General features: G+C 31.6%; 4 protein-coding genes across 4 annotated transcripts; 1 reads left to right on the top strand and 3 right to left on the bottom strand.

Annotated features, from left to right (window-relative positions):
- Positions 1-594: 594 nt before the first annotated feature.
- LOC118037000 (exopolygalacturonase) lies at positions 595-2,446 on the bottom strand. The gene is made up of 5 exons (XM_035042878.1): positions 2,252-2,446; positions 1,721-2,020; positions 1,307-1,596; positions 951-1,167; positions 595-822 (listed from the first exon to the last, which is right to left on the bottom strand). Exons 1-5 carry the CDS (start codon positions 2,444-2,446, stop codon positions 595-597), a joined length of 1,230 nt encoding a protein of 409 aa, XP_034898769.1.
- Positions 2,447-4,030: 1,584 nt separating this feature from the next.
- Positions 4,031-6,865, top strand: LOC118036968 (oxaloacetate tautomerase FAHD1, mitochondrial). The gene is made up of 7 exons (XM_035042838.2): positions 4,031-4,303; positions 4,386-4,551; positions 4,647-4,699; positions 5,073-5,135; positions 5,563-5,613; positions 5,713-5,830; positions 6,555-6,865. Exons 1-7 carry the CDS (start codon positions 4,043-4,045, stop codon positions 6,668-6,670), a joined length of 828 nt encoding a protein of 275 aa, XP_034898729.1. The 5' UTR covers positions 4,031-4,042; the 3' UTR covers positions 6,671-6,865.
- Positions 6,866-8,757: 1,892 nt separating this feature from the next.
- Positions 8,758-11,096, bottom strand: LOC118036963 (epoxide hydrolase 3). Its single transcript, XM_035042833.2, has 3 exons — positions 10,527-11,096; positions 9,634-9,878; positions 8,758-9,260 (listed from the first exon to the last, which is right to left on the bottom strand). Exons 1-3 carry the CDS (start codon positions 11,004-11,006, stop codon positions 9,014-9,016), a joined length of 972 nt encoding a protein of 323 aa, XP_034898724.1. The 5' UTR covers positions 11,007-11,096; the 3' UTR covers positions 8,758-9,013.
- Positions 11,097-15,384: 4,288 nt separating this feature from the next.
- LOC118036962 (epoxide hydrolase 3) lies at positions 15,385-17,596 on the bottom strand. The gene is made up of 3 exons (XM_035042832.2): positions 17,059-17,596; positions 16,163-16,407; positions 15,385-15,881 (listed from the first exon to the last, which is right to left on the bottom strand). The coding sequence occupies exons 1-3, from the start codon at positions 17,536-17,538 to the stop codon at positions 15,599-15,601; spliced, it is 1,008 nt and encodes a 335-aa protein (XP_034898723.1). The 5' UTR covers positions 17,539-17,596; the 3' UTR covers positions 15,385-15,598.
- Positions 17,597-20,540: the final 2,944 nt, after the last annotated feature.

Raw genomic sequence — 20,540 nt, 5'->3', positions numbered from 1 at the left:
GATGACATCTTCTCTGCCAACTCGGAAAATGCTTAAGCTCTAAATTGCAAATGGACGAAGCTGAATGAGTTTTGTGGAATGCTCATAGATCATAAACTTAAAGAGAGATTAGTTGATGGATGGCATGACAAGTTTGCAACGCTTGTATTGAAGATTGGCCGCTTTGGACCTTTTTCATGATCTGGTCTATTAACAAGTCTTATATTGCACCTTTTTCATTCTTAAATTCTTATGAAGATCTGACCTTTGGACCTTTTTCATTCTTAAATTCTCAAAAAAAAAAAAAAAAAAAAAAAACATGCTAGCTAGCAAAAACACGATAAACTGACGAATTGATCGCTGTCAGGTCTGGTAAAGGTTATATTGCAGTGTTATCAGTAGACCCTGCAAGAATCCCATCATGCCTGGGGTTTTTTCCTTGAGATGTTTACAGTTGACACAGGATCTCAAAACGTTTACAGCTGATTTGACAAGCAAATTAAAGTAGCATGATTTGTGAAAGATGATAATATTAATTTCTGTAAATCCAAAAATGGACCTTCTCCTTATACAAGAGAAATTAAGAATGGAGTTTTTTGAACTACAATCAAGCACCTATCGGCAAGGTGCTGGGAATTGGGAGCCAGCATAGTTGATCTTTGCATTCGTACACGTAGAAGTGAAAGGCAGCTTTTTTGGCCCATAGTACTTCAAATTGATGTTTGAAAAGAAGAGTTTTTCACAAGGAACAGCCTTGCTGCACATGAGATCAACTCCAACTGCTGACGCGGAGGTTCCTCTGATATTTATGTATCGAACATCGCTTATCTTTACCCTTGATGGCTGCAAAAACAAAATACACAGATGAAACTATTCATTGATCTCCAGGTAGTCGTGGAGATAAAAGTGAAAAACACTTTAAAAACAATCATTACCATAATCAAACACTATCTAAGTCGAAGGAAACTAACCGAGCTGCTTTTTGATCCATAGGTTTGATCGATAATAATGGGGTGTTTAACGTTGTCCATGATAATATCCTGGAAAAGAATGTTTGAAGCCTGGCTGGGTTGTGATCCTCCCCATGTTTTGATCCTAACTCCATTGTCAGCGTTCCTTAGTGTGCAGTTTGTCACGACGACTCCTCTCACGTCCTTTTCATCAGGGTACTTGCCAAGGCTACCAACACTGTTATACATATATATGTGTAAGTTATAAACAAGGAAAGGTTCTTAGGAGCATATGTAGCAAAATTGCTTCCTCCAAGTATATTCATAAAATAAATAAAGAGCGATCGTGTTTCCTGAAACTTTCAACAGAGACTTACCTGAAGCCATGTCCAGGCCCACAGGTAACCTTTTTAATGCTGACATCAGTGCTTCCTTGAATTATAGCGACGCAATCATCACCGGTGCTGATAACACTTCTGGATACTTTCACCGCACTGGACTGGCTTATATGGATTCCATCGGTATTGGGGCTCGTCGCAGGAGCTGTTATATGAAGATGTTTTGCCCTGATGTTCTGGGACAGAACGATGGATATGTGGAAACCCATGGGATTAACGGAGGTGATCTGTCTTATAATCCCATTGGCTACATGATTGAATTTTATAGACTGCGCCACAAATAATTAAAAGAAAAGGGAAAGAAGAATCATTATGAAATTGAAATCAATCCCATATTCTCTAATTACTAATTATTAGCAAGTGCATGCATGTCAAGATAATTTTGTTGCTTACACTCGGGAACCTGGAACCACCGTCGTTGTATTTCCAGACAGCATTGCCTTGGCCGTCAACAGTGCCTGTACCGGTAACCAGCAAGCCGTTGATGTTTTCAAACAAGATCCAGAAATCTTCTTCGTACATGCTAGGGTCTGGTACGGCTTTCAGTGTTCCTGCAATTTGAACCTTAATGGGTACTGGACCTAGGCATGGCCCCTGGAAGATGGTTGCCCCTATCAAGAAGGTTGCCCTGGGGATGAGTAGCCTTGCCGTTCCCCTATAATTGCACGCAGCCCTCCATGCTCGGATGAAAGACTGCGAAGGCCAAACCCACAATCTAATCAATTTCATCAAAATTTCTGGGTGAGAAAAATCAAGGGAAAGTTCAGATATAAACGCCACAAATTATAAGAGCTTAAAACCCCTTATCAAATGTGGATTTGTTTTAACAGATGATTACAGCCATTGCCATGTTCATCTTGAAAAGCTTCGAACTTATATATTATGAACATGCATATATAGTATCCAAAATATCAAAGTCCTTACTAATGCACTGTCCTGTTTTCCTCCAGGTTTTGCTCCATACTGTAACACGTTGAAGACCTTTTCATTCGGGTCTCTTCTAGGAGCGGTCCGGCGAGGTGCTCTTACGGCGGCACGAGCACGGCGTCCCAGACCCTTCGCCTCACAAGAGGCTGCTAATAAGCATAAGATAAAGAGGACATTTGCCAAATATTTCATTGTAATAGTCACCCTTGTATGTTTCTCCTTCTCCACAAACTAAAAAGCCTCGTTAGGAGGCTTCTCCGATGTAGCTGCGGCGAGCTCTCTTTCCATTCCTCCTTCTTTATACCATGTTTTTAGTAAATCAGACAGGTAGAGGCACAAGCTTTCTATAGGCTGTCCAACTCACATTGATAAATTTTGGCCTACCGGTGAGGTAGGCATTCATTTTTAGAGCTTATTTTCCATAGATTTAGGAGCAATGATCTGCCCCTTCACCACCAGTATCGCACCAGGCAATTACAAGACATTAATTATTGCTGGATATTCTGACTAAATCCCGGAAGCCATGGCAAAAAATGTATCAAGAGCATGATGGTAGGTTCATTCGGACAATGACAGTAAACACAAAGAACAACCATCTGTTTTCTCTTCTTTTTCTCACAATTCCTGTTTTTTGCTTCTTGTTAGTATGAGCGAAATTGATTCCATTAGTACGTCATATTTATAGCTCAGGTAGAATTCACATTATTATCAAGAAATGATGAATTTAGTTTGTATTATAATTCCATATATCTTCCTATCTAATATAGGTTACCCATATAGGATTATAATTTGATATACTTCAATCTTTTTCAAACAATAAAATTATATTTGTTTTGTGAAATCAAAAATCAACACAATATCAAGATTTTTGTTTTAAAAAAGTTTATCAAAACAAATTATCAACATTAAATCTCAATCAACACAATATTTAAAAAAAAAAAATTAAAAAAAAAACAAGAATAAAAATAAAGAGGAGCAGAGTTGAAATCACATTTAAAAAAAAAATAGTATGGTTGCCATTTTTTCTTTGTTTCAACTTTAGTCCTTTTATTTTTAATTTCTTGCAAAAAACCAAAATCAAATTTTTTTCTATAAAATTAAATACCAACTCGATACAAAAATATTTTTCTAAGACTATGTAATCAATTATATAAAGTAAATTGAACAAATTATCAACCTCAAATTCTAATCAACATAATATTAAAAAAGAATTGAAAAATAAATGATAAACAAAGGTAAAAAAAAATAAAAAAATAAAACCAGAGTAAAAATCATATTTATAAATAAAAAAAGTCTTTCATTTTTTTTCAATATTGATCCCCTCATTTTCAATTTTTTTAAAAGAACAAAATCAATTTTCTTTTTCAAGAAGTCAAACACCAACTCCAAGCTAGGATATTTTTGTGAGACCATGTAACTGCATTAAAAAAATCAAACAAATTATCAATTCACAATCCCCATCAACAAAACATAAAAAAGAAAAATAACCAAAATAATATATAAAAAAAATAAACCACTACACAATCCAATTTGAGCTTCTCCTCGTAATCTTTCGAACAAAGCTGATTTCTTTTTAATAGATAGAGGATTGGAATTTCACTACTCGATATCATCTAATTTGGTTCGGTGAGGTTTTTACCCAATTTAATTGGATGCAAACAACGGACATGAGGGTGCCGGGTCGGATATGAATCTATTAAAAACCCGTCACACCCCCGCCCGACCCTTTGCAGTCCATATATATATATATATATATATATATCATTTTTTTAATTGGGTGTTAACGACATGTCGGGTCTAGAGAGTTACTTTTTGACTTCTTCTTCCCTTTCATTTCCTTTCTCCAACAATAAAAGGTCGCAAGTCCAGTGTACTCCCCCAAGACGATCGCCGTTTGACATTGCTCCGATAAAGAGAAGACCGATCTTGATCGTAATGGCATCACCGTCAGCAGGCATACAAAAGCTACTTCATGTAGGAACCAAGATCGTTGCCGTTGGCCGTAACTACGCTGCTCACGCGAAAGAACTAGGCAACGCCGTCCCCAAGGTTTTTCTCTAATCATCAAAATAACCGCTCGATAATCAATATTATATATATCCACGTAATTTGAAATATCTGCGATGGATAGGAACCGGTGTTGTTTATGAAACCGACGTCGTCTTATTTGGAAAACGGAGGTACGATCGAGATTCCACAACCGTTGGAGTCGTTGCATCATGAAGTCGAGCTTGCTGTAGTTATTGGCCAGAAAGCTCGTGATGTGCCTGAATCAACTGCCATGGACTACGTTGGAGGTTGATGTTTTTCTTGTAAATATTATTTTTTTTAAGTTAGATTTTTATCGTCTGAAAATTTAAAATAGAAGAAGTAATTTTTATTTTTATTTAAGGGTATGCGCTTGCATTGGATATGACTGCTAGGGAAATACAAGCTACTGCTAAGGTAAAAATAAGTAAATAAAAAGATTGTGTTTTTATCTGTAGTGATTGTAACAAGAAAATGTTATTACATACCTTTCTTTACTTTTTTTTTTTCTTGCGTAGTATAATTGTATGTTGAAATGAGGAGAACACAATTGTTTTTTGTGGGAGGAAGTTGTCGGATGTAGCGAAAGTGAATGTAAATGTGAAGCAAGGATGTTTGCGTTGGACTTTGTGTGTAATGCTGGAAAATATATGAATGTGAGATTGTTGTATGTTTCCACGTATTGATTGTGTTGCTGTGTACTCTCGATCTCTGTCGTTTAATGTTGAGTGTAGTAATGGGCATTTTAAATTGACTTCATTAATGGCGTTTTCTTTGTATTGTTTGTCAGTCTGCAGGGCTCCCGTGGACTGTGGCTAAAGGGCAGGACACATTCACACCTATCAGTTCTGTTGTAAGAAATGAATTGGACTTCGTTCTCCTTTATTGCTTCCCTGTCTGATTATAACCATGTTGATGAACAATTTTTTTTCAAATATTGAGGTTTAATCCTACACCCAGTCGATAATTGTGAGTTATTAACAACTAGCTTGAGAAAGATGGGGCGACGAGGAAGTTATGCAAGTTACCTTTAAATCACTGTTTCTGTCCCATTTGTTGTAGTTGTGAATGCTGGCACTCATTGAAGCATAGATATTCATAATCATCAAACTTGTCCATGTAGTCATATATGTTTTTATCAGCAGCCATTTTCTTTTTGGCTAAAAGGAGGAATACTGAGATTTTCCATCTATCTAGGGTTTTCTCCCCTTACTGTGAATATGTTAATCAGTGTGTCGTTGATCTTGATCACATGCTCAGCTTTCAAAGACTTTGTGCAGCTTTCCAAGTCAAATGTGCCTGACCCTGACAACTTGGAACTATGGTTAAAGGTATCAAAATCATCGTTTTGCATGCTCCATTTTGAAGGTTCCTTCTCAAATGTTGTTGTTTGGATTAATCAGAGGTCAAATGGATCTGTTTCACTGTAGGTTGATGGAGAAATACGCCAGAAAGGTTCCACCAAAGATATGATCTTTAAAATCCCATTTCTCATTAGCCACATCAGTTCTATCATGACACTCTTTGAAGGAGATGTTATATTAACAGGTATCATGGGATACTTTATTCTGTTTCTGTGGTTTTGTTTTTTGTAAGAGGATTCCTTCGCTCTTAGTCAATTACCAATCAAAGATGCTTGAGATGTGTTAATCATCACGGTTGTGGCAAGTTCTTACCTAGATGTTGTTTCTTAATCTCAGTATTCACACAGTAATTATAGACCCTTGGGATATATTCAATCATTTACTGTTTGTAAAGGCAAATTGTGTCAGTGAGGTTTGAGATCTGCCTTACTTTATTGTATGTTACCAGATTCATTTCTTCTTCTCTTTTGGCTCCAAGCCCCCCCCCCCCCCCCTCTCTTTTCAGTACTTGAGAGGTTTTAACTTTTATGCATCTTACTGATAATTTCTGGGAAAAGTGGTGCTTAGCCTTATTTGTAGTGTCCATATCTTAAGATTGATTCTTTTAAGCTTGCTGAATCCATGTGAGAAGGAATCGTTTCATTTTACAATGAGTATTTGTTGGACTATATGAACACTGCTAGCAGCCTTCTGGCTAGGCGTTTGTCTTCTGACTTTTATATTAGATCTATTCTGCATATGCAAGTGTGAGAGGAGAGATTTTTGGTACATACAACTGATTATTGGATCATTTCTCATGGCCATCCCTTGAGGGAATTTTGAGATGTCTTCCTAGTGTGATCAAATATAGGATCTTGTCATTTGAAGTCTTGAATAATTTGCCTTTTTATCTTCTTTTTCTTGTGCAGGCACCCCACAAGGTGTTGGCCCTGTAAAAATAGGTCAAAAAATAACAGCTGGTATAACAGATCTTATCGATGTGCACTTCAATGTTGAGAAACGCAAAAGGCCAGGAAGTTGTTGAGCATCCTCACATCCCATCTAGTGGCACGAAACATCAGTAAGGGGGCGTTTGATGCTAGGATATTTAAGATTATATGGAGAAAGTGATTCGAGAGGTCAAGTATTTTTATGTTTGGTTGAATTCTTGTAAATCTCAAATGCCCTAGGACGCTGGAAATGTGATTCTCCTCTAAAATAAGCAGAGTTTGAGATGTCAGCTTTCAACTTTTTAATTTGCATCTGTTTGTTTGCTGGAAACTGGAAAGTAGTATTTTTTTGAAAAATAAATTTTAGAAAAATAAATTATTTTTTGATGTTGGGTAATGTATTGCAAAATAAGTTGGAAAATATTTTTTAATGTTTGGTTATATTATGGAAAATAAGCTGAAAAATAACTTATTAATGTTTTTTTTTTTTTTTCAAGTTTATTAAAATATTAAGAAATAAATCTTATAAATTAAAAAGTTGAATAAGAATGAAATTAAAAAATTTATAATTTCATAAATTATTTTAAATAAAATAAATAATAATTAAAATAATATAGATTAAATCTAAAATGTAAAAAAAAAAAATGAAAGATGAAGAAATTAAAATAATAATAATTAACATTTCATAAATTATTTCAAATAAAATAAGTAACAATAAAAAGAATGATAATCAAATTTGATAGATAAAAAATTTCAATTAAAAAATGATAAGAAAAAAACAAATAACAATTAAAAAAAAAAAGGATCAAAGTTTAATATAAAAATTAAATTTTAAAAGATAAAATTGAAAAATAAATATTCAAAACAATATATATATATATATATATATATATATATATAGCAATCAAAAGTTTGAAGATCAAATTTGATATAATTAGCAGATAATATGATATTTCTAAATTTTTCACAACTTCCAGAAAGTGTTGAAAAATAAATATTCAAAAAAAAAATATATATATATATATATATAGCAATCAAAAGTTTGAAGATCAAATTTGATATAATTAGCAGATAATATGATATTTCTAAATTTTTCACAACTTCCAGAAAGTGTTGAAAAATAAATATTCAAAAAAAAAAATATATATATATATATAGCAATCAAAAGTTTGAAGATCAAATTTGATATAATTAGCAGATAATATGATATTTCTAAATTTTTCACAACTTCCAGAAAAGTGTTTTCCGTCCAAAATAAAAGAAAAAATATTTTTTCTGAAAACCAAGTCAAATTTTTCTGATTAAAAAGTGTTTTTCGTTAACCAACTTTTCTAACAACAAACAAACACAAGAAAATATGAAAAATAGTTTTCTAGAAACCACTTTCCAGAAAAACAAACACACCCTTATAAATGCATCCAAATTTTATGTTAAATTGCCTGGCATGTTTTATTTTTTTCTACTCCAATAATAACCCAGTTTAGGTAACTAGTTTATATTAATTTTCTATGAAATCATAATATATATGCTATGTATTGTGTTGATAAATATCTTATTCTACTTGAATTTTATAAAATTAATTTAACTATTGAATTTATTTAAATGTTTTAGTTTTAGACTTGAGTAACGTGATAAGCATTAAGAAAGAAGATTAAATATCTTATGATTAAATTATATAGTTTAATTTTCAAAGATAAAATGATAGATTTTACTCATATTCTCCACATTGTTTTCTATTTAACTGAACACAATAAAGATACATTGATTAAAATTTTTATTTTCAACTAAATAGAAATATCACATTCACAACAATCACATCTTACAAAAACATTTAATAGTAAAGGCTTCTTAAATATCTTTTTTCTAAACACAAAGTTGTTTTAAAAGAAATTTTTTTTTAAAAAAAAAAGTTAAATAAAACAGCACTCATATATTGACTACATAAATCAAATCACAAGTTAACTCATCAAGCCAACTCTCAACCTAGTTTCACATCAAACCCGACCAGGAGCTAGGTCCTATGTTTATAAATCACTGGTTTAACTCATTGTGCCAGGTTTTATAACAATATTCCTTGCAATTGCTTGAAGGCACTCTAGTTACTGTGCCTTGATTTTGGGCACCTAAAAAGCAAAAATGCGGGGCTCCTCCAGCTAGTGCATAGAGTTTCATGTGTGCAGTGTTCCACGAACAGCATGCTTGTGCTTTGAGCAATCAATTCAACAGTCAAATGTTGGGTACGAAACAATCACACACATGATTTATTTTGAGCGCATATGGAAATTACAGCAACCATTACAGTAGTAAATAACCACAAGAACATCCCATTCAAATAATCAAAACCCCACACGAGCATGCAAGCCTTCAACATACGAATGCACAAACTTGAATTCTTCATCTCTTCAGCAAAGACAACAGAAGGGAAACAAGCAAGCGAACTAGAACTTTTGAAAGAAGTCGTAAATGTGCTTACTGATCTCTTCAGGTTTCTCTTCATTGATAAAATGACCCACACCTTCCATCACAACTATGTCCTGTAGAAATGGAACGTCTCGTTTTAACCCGCCCTTGGCTATATAATCCTTGGCACCGAGAGAATTATAGGTGAGGTCTTGATCACCCACGATAAACTTGACCGGAACTTTTATTTGAGCTCCAGTCCATGGTGCGGTAAGTTCCCAGTTCCTGCAACATGGAAGGTAAGAGGAGTTTGGAAAAAAAATGAAGCAGGAGTGATGATGGGAAAAAAAGGAAATAAAACTTGCACATGATCAGGTAAGCAACATAAGCAAAGGTCTTCATTTCAAGAGCTATATAGCATGCTGAAACACTTGGAAATATTAAGACTCCTGGGTATGGATTTCAATTCAATCTCTTAATGAAAGATAATAACATCCCTCTGTCCTGATCAATACGCAACAGTGACGTAAAACTAACAAAAACCACAAAATACAACAAGAGGTTGGAGACACATCTAAATTTCCGGGACGCAGGAAATTTTTAATCTGCATTACCAGGAAAGACCAACAAACTGAACAAACATGGAAGGAAGACATACCGGTCAAGATTTCGGTAATAGTTCAATCCTCCAGTAAAGCCTTTCTGCTCAAACTTGCTGGTGTAGTACTTGACATCTTCTTCAGACAACCAAGAGGGTAAGACAACTGGAGTGTCCAGAGGCTTTCCATTAAACCCTTGGCCTTTAGGTAAAAAGAGAGGAGCTGGAGTGCGGTAGGTTAAGAATTCCTGGAGAACTTTCTCCGTACCTATCTCTGCAAAATCAGCTTCAATCTCTCCAGGCTCCTACAAAAACAATCGAGCAGTTCCTCCATTAAAATGGGTTTTTGTGCATCATTATAAGAAGCCAATTATGATAAACTATACAAGACCAAAATTTAAAACTTTCTCAAGTGTGCCCAAGAGCAGTTAGATAACAACGTTGCCTGATGCCATGAATGATTATTTAAGCTTCAGCTAAAATTATACTGTTAAATAATCATTTCAGCTAGAACAGCTGGTCAAATTCGTAGCTACTAGCTAATTACTACCAAAAAGCCCAATCTAATCCATCCCAATCAAATAATCACTGCAAATAGCAAACAAAATATATGATAATCCAATTCCTATACTACATAAAGGGTCGAAGATTTATTAGCATAACAATCAAAAGTCTAAAACTTGATGATTAAACACTTCATATAACAAAAGAAAAGATGGGTCAATTCAAAAAAACAACTGCAAATGCCTGATCTTTTCATACCTGTCAAATGATCCCTTCAAATAGTAAACATACCTACAAAATCTACTAACATAATCCATGTAATCCAGAAAAAAGCGAAAGATTTGCGAGAACAAGTTTACAATTTGACATCACAAAACAGTATGCAGTCAAGAAAGTAACTTTGATTCTGAAAATCAACAACCCATCATTAAAATAACAATACAACAAACCTGGAATCTGTTAATATAATAATCGTCACCATAAACAGCCTTCAAAGTCGCAATAACTTTCCTACTGGGATTCCTTGGATTAAACAAAACGCTCAAGTTAACCAAAGCTTTAACTCTATCTGGTCTAAACAAAGCCAAATGCCAAGCCATCAAAGCACCCCAATCATGTCCCACAACAAAAACACTCTCTTGATTCGGAGCTACAACATCAAGCAACCCAATCAAATCACCAACCACATGGAGAACGGTGTAGCTTGTAACTTCAGCTGGCGCATCTGTGTCACCATACCCTCTCAAGTCCGGTGCCACAGCTCTGTAGCCAAGTGAGGATAGAGCCTCAATCTGGTGTCTCCAGGAATACCATAGTTGAGGGAATCCATGGATGAAGAGAATAACTGGGGCATTCTCTGGACCTTTGATTGCTACATGAATATTAATGCCATTGACATTAATGGTTCTGTGTTCTACGGAGGAGGCCATGGTTTCTGTGGTTGTGTTAAGAGTTGTGGGTTGGGGTTTTTCAGGCCTTGCAAGATGACGGTTTAAAGTAGTTTGGTGAGACGATGCGTAGGAAACATCAAGTAAAAAAGAAAAAGAAATTACTACAAATGATGTTAGCATGGTAATTAGTATATGAATTCCAATTAAAAGATTACCATTGAAAATGATTTTCTTATTTCAATATTTTATTTATTTTTCTAAATATATTGTATTTAATTAAGAAACTAAATCATGAATTAATGTGTAAAATCTAAAAATACCAAATTAAAGTAATGATGGGAATTAGACTCGATCATACTAAATTTTGTAGGTTTTTTATTTATTTTTTTCAATGAGTAATAAATATGTATAAATATTATTAAATATTTTTTTATTTATATCATATACATATGCTAGTAGATAATTTTTATTTTTAAAATATAATATACAATATTTATAATCTTTTCATTTAAAATATGTATACATGTATATTAATTTTATTTTTTGTTGAACAATAATAGTACTTAGATAATGAAAACACTAAACTTTATAGATAGAAATAAATATCTAAATTTATCAATGAGTATAATTTAATAAATTATTATTTTAAATACTTCTTTTTTTATTAAAAAAAAAAAGAGAAGATAAAATTTATTTTAGTCAACCTTGTTTGTTTTTTTAGTTTTAAAAATATTTTTGAAAAAAAATTAAAATTTTTTTTATTTTTTTCTTTGTTTTAAATTAATATTCTTTTAATATTTTTAAATTATTTTGATATACTGATTTTAAAAATAAAAAAAAAATTATTTAATATTTCTTAATAAAATATATTTTAAAAAACAATTATAATCACACCCAACACCTATAATTAGTCTCAAGCTTTTTCCTGGTGGATGACGATGAGAGAGAGTGGAGAGAAAAAAGGGGTATAGTAACATTGCATTGTTGAATTGAACGTGACACACGAGAGAGTCCAAAAGTCCATTTTGGTCCTTTCATATTTCTTAATGTGTCGGTTTGGTATCATTTGTGTTTGTTTATTTTTTTTACGTGCTCTAAAAAGAGAATCTAAGTCAACAGATTACTAAATAATACAAATAAATTAAAAAAAATCATTTTTTTTATTTACATAAGAACACGATTATAAAAAATATGTTATAGACTTTGTTCTTTCTGGATTGATGCAAGTTCTTTGGAAAAAACAGCTTTTCTTTTATCTTTATGTGTGTGTGTTTTTTCCTTTTAAGTTCTTTCGATTATACGCGCTGCAAATTGGATTAATTTTTTTTTTTCAAGGGTAAGAAAAAATATTAATGAGTTTTCAACGTCATTTCAATTTAAATGGACTGTTATTAGATGATATAAATGAAGTTAAATGGCAAGTAATTAAATGAAATTATCAGCTTTAGAATTGAGGGAAATATCATAATTGTTGAATTCAATTTGAATTGAATTATTTATATTAGGAAATAAAAATACGTAGAAAAAAAAAGAAATGAAAAGGAGTTAATTTGTTTCTATTTTTATCATGACTATTTAATTTAAATTTAATAATTCAAATTCAATGAATAAGGGTATATTTTTTATGATTTTTTTTTCAGTTTTATTATTTCACATTAAATTATTTGCCTTTAAATTTTGTTATTTTTTTCACTTTTCTTACTATTTGATTATTTCTAGCGGGGTTGGTATCGGATTGACTCGGGGGTTTTTTAATATGTTTTTTAATTCAACTTTAATGTTTTTACCATGTTATTTTTTTTAAATTTTTTAAATTTATTTTAATCTTATATTACAAGTAATGTTCATCAAGTTATTCAAGTTGATTTGGATTGGCTCAATGAAGGAGGTGACTTTCTTTCTTTCTTTTTATGCACTTTCCTTGCTTGCATGTTTTCCAAGCTTGGGAAGGATAAGCAGGCATTAATATAGCTAGTTTTCCCTAACCCTAGCTAGCTGCCGATGAAGACGATAATTCTCAAAACTATCATTATAAAATCAGTGCTTCTTTTACCCGGAAAACGTTGTTTTGTCTCGTCGTTTTTCTCACCAAACACGCAATATGTTCTTGTTTGCTCCATCAAAAAGATGCACTAATTAATATCTGTATTATCTTACGACCTTTATTGGGAGCTCCATTTGGTAAAAGAAGAACAGAGATGGCCGAAGTTTCCAATCTAGCTGTTTGTTCATGTCAATCAGTCAAGATGCACTAATTCAATCCGAGCATCAGATCTGAATTTTTAGGGATCTTATCGAACCTTTGACTGCAAGATATAGCACTGAAGAAAATAATGAAAAGGAGCAAGAGGAAAATAGAAAAAGTCATAAAAAAAAATTCAATTTTGTAAACTAACAAAGTCCAAACTTATAAAATTAGGAAGAATCAAGTGAAGAAGAAGAATTAAAAGAGAAAAAATTTAATTACTTTGTTTTTCAGTTGACATGAGATTGATCCCGGTTGAGGGGTTATTACAAATTGATTGTGGATTCCATAAAAAAATCGAAGTACTTTCCAATCATAATTAAAGATAAATTAATAGCTAAAAAAATTTCCTGGCCTTGGTTGTGTTCATATGGTTCTGGGAACGTGTTGTTTACGCGCACAATAAGAAAGAAATAGCAGCCACTTACTGGTGGAATAATCCGCAATCAGCTGTTATGAATTAGATTAGTCTCGGCAGGCGGCCATCCAGAATTAATATATTTTAAATTAATTAATTGAAATAATCAATTCTTATCTTATTTATTTTTTAATGTTTGATCTCTAAATTTTTTATCTTTATGTGTGTGTTTTTTCCTTTTAAGTTCTTTCGATTTGGCCCATATACGCACTGCAAATTGGATTTGTTTTTTTTCAAGGGTAAGAAAAAATATTAATGAGTTTTCAACATGATTTCTAGCATTAAGAAAAATTTTAATTGTAAAATAAAAATCTGATTTACGTTAGCTTGACTTCTTGATTGGAATAAGAAAATATCATATATGTTTCTATTTCTTAATTCAAAGTTAACCTTGAATGATTTATATTAGGTAAAATTACGTAAAAATAAGAAATAAAAAAAGAGTTACTTTATTTCTATTTTTATAATGTAAATAAATCATGACTATTTAATTTAAATTTAATAATTCAGATTCAATGAATAAGATTTATATTTTTTATAATTATTTTTTTAATTTTATCATTTTACATTAAATTCTTTACCCTTAAACTTTGTAATTTTTTTTTTTTCTTAATATTTGGTTATTTATGATAAAGTTAACTAAGATTAGCTCATGGTTTTTTAGACCTTTTTTCAATTGAATTTTTTTTTTTTTCTGACCATCATTTTTTTTTTTTTTAATATTGAACTCGAGTTGTTAGTTCATCAAATTACCCGAGCTGACTCAGATTGACTTAGTAAAGGAGGTGACTTTTTTTCTTTCTTTCTTTTTATGCATTTTCCCCTTATTTTTTTCTTTATTTTCGTTCTATTTTTTTTTTTCATATTTAAAAATTTTGCTTGATTTTCAATTTATCTTCATTAACTATTTTAGTTTGTTTTCTATAATATTATCACAATCTCAAAAAAAATATTTTTATATTTAGTTTATACTTGATTTTATAAGTATTTATTTTATTATCATATAATTAAATAAAAACATATTTTTTTAAAAAAAATATTTAAACCTAGTAGAGTTTATCAGCTAAATTGTAAATTTGATAAGTTACACTATGCTATATGAGTTGATTTAATAGTTAACTGTTTCAATATAAAAAAAAAAATCATTTTAAATTTTTTATTACTAGCTAGATAAAAAGTAAAGTCAGGGATGTTTCAAAAATATAACAATATCAAATATTATATATACACACGTGCGCGCGAGCACTTTCAAAAACCAGAATAGAGCGAACCTGGAAACTATTTCTTGTAAATATATTCAGTATAGAAAAACAATATGTGCAATGCATTAATTTTAATGGCAGCAATTAACAGGCAAGTATATTAAAAAACATAAATAAAAGAAATATAATAATACGATTGAGGAAAAAAATATACTATTTAAAGGTATTTTCCTCTTTGTTTTTCCCGTTTCTCTTGACAAAAAGAAAGGGCCGTGTTGTGTTGTCGGATGCTTGTAGAATTTTCCCAGGCTTTCTATTTTGGGGAATGCCGTTGCTTTTTTTTTTTTTTTTTTACTTTGTATATCTTGACTTACCATCTTAACTAATCCTACAAATTTTAAAATTATTAATTATATAAATTTTAAATAATTTTGAGATTTGTAAAACTCAAACGGGTAATGTCTATAAATAAATTTAAAATTTGACCATTTAAACTATATTCTTTTTTTTTTTTTAATAGACGCAAAAGCTTGCAAATGGACCGGCCACCCATGCATTAACAGCCTTTCTTTTTCCTTCGTTTTGGCCCACGAGCATAAGATTCTGTCGTGAGGGTCTAGGCAATGGCATTTCTTTCACGAACACTTTTGTTTTCAGAGATTCTTACACACAACTTGTTCATTGAACAAGAATTATTCTATCTCAACCCCACAGGAGCATGCAAGCTTTGAACATACGAATGCACAGACTTGAATTCTTTATCTCTTCAGCTAACACAACAGGAGGGAAACCAAGAAAGCGAACTAAACTTTTGAAAGAAGTCGTAAATGTGCTTACTGATCTCTTCAGGTTTCTCTTCATTGATAAAATGACCCACACCTTCCATCACAACTATGTCCTGTAGAAATGGAACGTCTCTTTTGAACCCGCCCTTGGCTATATAATCCTTGGCACCGAGAGAATTATAGGTGAGGTCCTGATCACCCACGATAAACTTGACCGGAACTTTTATTTGAGCTCCAGTCCATGGTGCGGTAAGTTCCCAGTTCCTGCAACAGGGAAGGTAAGAGGAATTAGGAAAAAAAATGAAGCAGGAATGATGATGTGGAAAAGAGGAAATAAAACTTGCACATGATCAGGTAAGCAACATAAGCAAAGGTCTTCATTTCAAGAGCTATATAGCATGCTGAAACACTTGGAAATATTAAAACTCCTGGGTATGGATTCCAATTCAATCTCTTAATGAAAGATAATAAAGTCCCTCTGTCCCAATCCATACGCATTACCAGGAAAGACCAACAAACTGAACAAACATGGAAGGAAGACATACCGGTCAAGATTTCGGTAATAGTTCAATCCTCCAGTAAAGCCTTTCTGCTCAAACTTGCTGGTGTAGTACTTGACATCTTCTTCAGACAACCAAGAGGGTAAGACAACTGGAGTGTCCAGAGGCTTTCCATTAAACCCTTGGCCTTTAGGTAAAAAGATAGGAGCTGGAGTGCGGTAGGTTAAGAATTCCTTGATAACTTTCTCTGTACCTATCTCTGCAAACTCAGCTTCAATCTCTCCAGGCTCCTACAAAAACAATCGAGCAGTTCCTCCATTAAAATGGGTTTTGTACATCTTCATAAGAAGACAATTATGATAAACTATACTAGACCAAAATTTAAAACTTTCTCAAGTGTGCCCAAGAACAGTTAGATAACAAAGTTGCCTGATGCCATGAATGATTATTTAAGCTTCAGCTAAAATTATACTGTTAAATCATCATTTCAGCTAGAACAGCTGGTCAAATTCGTAGCTACTAGCTAATTACTACCAAAAAGCCCAATCTAATCCATCCCAATCAAATAATCACTGCAAATATCAAACAAAATATAAAATAGATGATAATCCAATTCCTATACTACACAAAGGGTCGAAGATTTATTAGCATAACAATCAAAAGTCTATAACTTGGTGATTAAACACTTCATATAACAAAAGAAAAGATGGTTCAATTCAAATAAACAACTGCAAATGCCTGATCTTTTCATACCTGTCAAAGGATCCCTTCAAATAGCAAACATACCTACAAATCTACTAACGTAATCATGTAATCCAGAAAAGGCGAAAGATTTGCGAGAACAAGTTTACAATTTGACATCACAAAACAGTATGCAGTCAAGAAAGTAACTTTGATTCTGAAAATCAACAACCCATCATTAAAACAACAATACAACAAACCTGGAATCTGTTAATATAATAATCGTCACCATAAACAGCCTTCAAAGTCGCAATAACTTTCCTACTGGGATTCCTTGGATTAAACAAAACGCTCAAGTTAACCAAAGCCTTAACTCTATCTGGTCTAAACAAAGCCAAATGCCAAGCTATCAAAGCACCCCAATCATGTCCCACAACAAAAACACTCTCTTGATTCGGAGCTACAACATCAAGCAACCCAATCAAATCACCAACCACATGGAGAACGGTGTAGCTTGTAACTTCAGCTGGCGCATCTGTGTCACCATACCCTCTCAAGTCCGGTGCCACAGCTCTGTAGCCAAGTGAGGATAGAGCCTCAATCTGGTGTCTCCAGGAATACCATAGTTGAGGGAATCCATGGACGAAGAGAATAACTGGGGCATTCTCTGGACCTTTGATTGCTACATGAATATTAATGCCATTGACATTAATGGTTCTGTGTTCTACGGAGGAGGCCATGGTTTCTGTGCTTGTGTTAAGAGTTGTGGGTTGGGTTTTTCAGGCCTTGCAAGGTGACGGTTTAAAGTAGTTGGGTGAGACGATGCGTAGGAAACATATATATATATATATATATATATATATATATATATATATATATATATATATATATATATATATATATATAGATTACTACAAATGATGTTAGCAATATTATTAGTAAATGAAGTCAATTTAACGTATTAGGTTATCAGCAATTCCAATTAAGAGATTAGCATTGAAAAATGATTTTCTTATTTCGATATTTTTTTATTTTTCTAAATATATAATATTTAATAAAGAAACTAAATCATGAATTAATGTGTAAAATCTAAAAATACCAAATTAAAGTAATGATGGGAATTAGACTCGATCATACTTAAATTTGTGGGTTTTATTATTATTTTTTCAATAAGTAATAAATATGTATAAATGTTATTAAATTAGACTCAAAATATATACATTTATATCATATACATATCCTAGTAGAATATTTGTATTTTTAAAATATAATATATAATATTTATGATCTTTTCATTTAAAATATGTATACATATATTAATTTTATTTTATGTTAAACAATAATAGTACTTAGATAATGAAAACACTAAACTTTATAGATAGAAATAAATATCTAAATTTATCAATGAATATAATTTAATAAATACTTTATGATGAAATTGTAAAATAAAAATCTGATTTACGTTAACTTGATTTCTTGATCGGAATAAGAAAATATCATATATGTTTCTATTTCTTAATTCAAATTTGACCTTGAATGATTTGTATTAGATAATATAATACGGAGGCTTGCTTGCGTGCTTGCTTTCCTCCAGGTTGTGCAATACACGCGGAGCGGGCCAAATAAGGTGGAGGCATATTTGTTTTTATATTTTAAAAATATTTTAAAAAAAATAAATTTTTTTTAATTTTTTATCTATTTTAAATTAATATATTTTTTAGTATTTTTAAATTATTTTTATGTGTTGATATTAAAAATAATTTTTTAAAAAATAAAAAATATATAATTAATATATATTTTAGCATAAATATTATTTAAAAAACAACTGTTTATTACACGGTAAAACAAGCACTCGAGTTTAGGCTTCCCACGTAATACCCATCAAGGAGGTCAAATAGCTAATTTTCTTGAATCACAGAGACAAGAAACATCATTCCCTTTATAATTTCTCTTTGATTTCAAAGTTGATTCCAAGCACAAGTGTACACGCAAAGGTATATAATATTCAGTGTTTGGGTGGGACCAAATAAGCCCTAACATTTTAACGATTTAAATAGCAGATATTATGATGATATTGATATTATTAGTTTGGATTTTATTATTAGTAGCTCTCCAATTGGTTCACAACTCATAAGCTGGCAATAAGTCTTGATGGTTATAAATAATACCACTAATCATATACCTTCAACTTCTATATGCAAGGAGAAAAAATGCTAAGATTTTTTTAAATTTTATGAAGTAAAGCTTAGATTTCATCCAAGTAAGGAGTTCTAATTTCAATTTCTATGAAATTAACTTCAACTTGATTGGAAGTTTCATAATTTTCTTGAATTGAGAATTAGAGTTTTTGAACATAAAATTTAAAGAAAATGCAAAGTTTATTGAAACTATACCTATTAGGGTGATAGTAATGGCCTTGAATGTGGAGGGGTGCAATGAAAGGAATAATAATAATAAAAAAAAAAAAAAAAAAAAAAAGAACAGATTTAAGAACCGGCCACTGGAGGGGAAGAAAAAAAAGAGAAGGAGAAATTATGACTTCCATGTTAATTAATTGAGATGTGCTGTTATAATGTAGTTACTAATTATAACTTGGAAGGAAAAGGAACCTTCATTCCTTAGGGTTAGGCCAAAGTAGAAATCAACTAATTAACTTAGTATAAATGACCATGACCCTAGGAGGTCATAAAGAAACAGGTTACTATGTATAAGGTGAAAGCATGGATGTATCTAATAAGGAAGTAGGATCGGAGATAAAATTGGAAATACATGTTTATATATTGATGAAAATAGGAAAGGTTCGTCGCCCTGATTCCTAAGGTAATTCAAACATGAAGACAATAGAATCCAGGGAGGGTACTTTCATAGAAGTTGTAGACAGGAATGTTAGCTTTCCAACAAATCTAACTCCGCCTAATTTGAAGTTCTATAACTTCAAATATGAATAAAATTCTAAATGGAGGTTGAGTTGTCGCCATACTACTAGATTCGGCCAAGTAGATAAAACGACAAAATTTAACCATAGTAAGGATAGAATTCGGTTTTATAATTGATTGTAGGGTAAATTATCGATAACTTGAGATATCCCGGTATAGAAGAGACTCTACCAAAATTGTGTGAAAAATTTCGGTGTACTCAATAAAAATGTTTTTACTCCATATGTCCTTTATGTGGAAGATAATCGAATACACTAATTTAATAATTAGGATTGCTATAAATCTGGCATGTTTGCTTAAAAAAATTAATTAATGGCCAATTGACAAAATTTTAATAGGAGATAAAAAGGTAAAATCATAAGAAAAATAAAAGGTGAAAAAGTGTATGGTTTTCAAAACACATGGACAGTTTAGCGAGTCTAATGATACTAGAAATAGAGGATGGTGGGAATAATTAACTCTAGTTAATTTAATCGTTATTTCTGTGTCAAGTTATAAAAATAGATAATGTTAGAGATAATTTTTTTTACAAAAACTCTTTACTCAGTAATGTAACATCAAATAATTAATGTTTTGTCAATCACTCAATTTTATAATTATAATTATCTCATTAAGTGTTATAAGATTTATATTTCATAAGTTGAGTTTTTATTTTTTTTTTACTTGTTATTTAGTAAGCAAAAACTCAATAGAAAAGTTTAATATCCCTGACAATACCCGTAAAAAATACATAGAATGGAAAAGTCATTTGGAGAATAGAGCCAACCTGTAAACCATTTCTTCTAAATATATTCAGTATCGAAAAA

This window comes from Populus alba, chromosome 10 (assembly GCF_005239225.2).
Source record: "Populus alba chromosome 10, ASM523922v2, whole genome shotgun sequence".
Taxonomy (NCBI): Eukaryota; Viridiplantae; Streptophyta; class Magnoliopsida; order Malpighiales; family Salicaceae; genus Populus; species Populus alba.
This window is presented reverse-complemented; position numbering and strand designations above follow the sequence as displayed.

Excerpts from the sequence above, each read along its gene's own strand:
- LOC118037000 (XM_035042878.1), bottom strand. The coding sequence starts at position 2,446 with ATGAAATATTTGGCAAATGTCCTCTTTATCTTATGCTTATTAGCAGCC. Across the intron at positions 1,597-1,720 it reads GTGGTTCCAGGTTCCCGAGT|TCTATAAAATTCAATCATGT; the intron begins GTAAGCAACAAA and ends TTTGTGGCGCAG. Across the intron at positions 1,168-1,306 it reads GGGCCTGGACATGGCTTCAG|TGTTGGTAGCCTTGGCAAGT; the intron begins GTAAGTCTCTGT and ends TATGTATAACAG.
- LOC118036968 (XM_035042838.2), top strand. The coding sequence starts at position 4,043 with ATGTCGGGTCTAGAGAGTTACTTTTTGACTTCTTCTTCCCTTTCATTT. Across the intron at positions 4,304-4,385 it reads TAGGCAACGCCGTCCCCAAG|GAACCGGTGTTGTTTATGAA; the intron begins GTTTTTCTCTAA and ends TGCGATGGATAG. Across the intron at positions 4,552-4,646 it reads TGCCATGGACTACGTTGGAG|GGTATGCGCTTGCATTGGAT; the intron begins GTTGATGTTTTT and ends TTTTTATTTAAG.
- LOC118036962 (XM_035042832.2), bottom strand. The coding sequence starts at position 17,538 with ATGGCCTCCTCCGTAGAACACAGAACCATTAATGTCAATGGCATTAAT. Across the intron at positions 16,408-17,058 it reads ATTATATTAACAGATTCCAG|GAGCCTGGAGAGATTGAAGC; the intron begins GTTTGTTGTATT and ends TTGTTTTTGTAG. Across the intron at positions 15,882-16,162 it reads TATTACCGAAATCTTGACCG|GAACTGGGAACTTACCGCAC; the intron begins GTATGTCTTCCT and ends TCCCTGTTGCAG.
- LOC118036963 (XM_035042833.2), bottom strand. The coding sequence starts at position 11,006 with ATGGCCTCCTCCGTAGAACACAGAACCATTAATGTCAATGGCATTAAT. Across the intron at positions 9,879-10,526 it reads ATTATATTAACAGATTCCAG|GAGCCTGGAGAGATTGAAGC; the intron begins GTTTGTTGTATT and ends TTGTTTTTGTAG. Across the intron at positions 9,261-9,633 it reads TATTACCGAAATCTTGACCG|GAACTGGGAACTTACCGCAC; the intron begins GTATGTCTTCCT and ends TCCATGTTGCAG.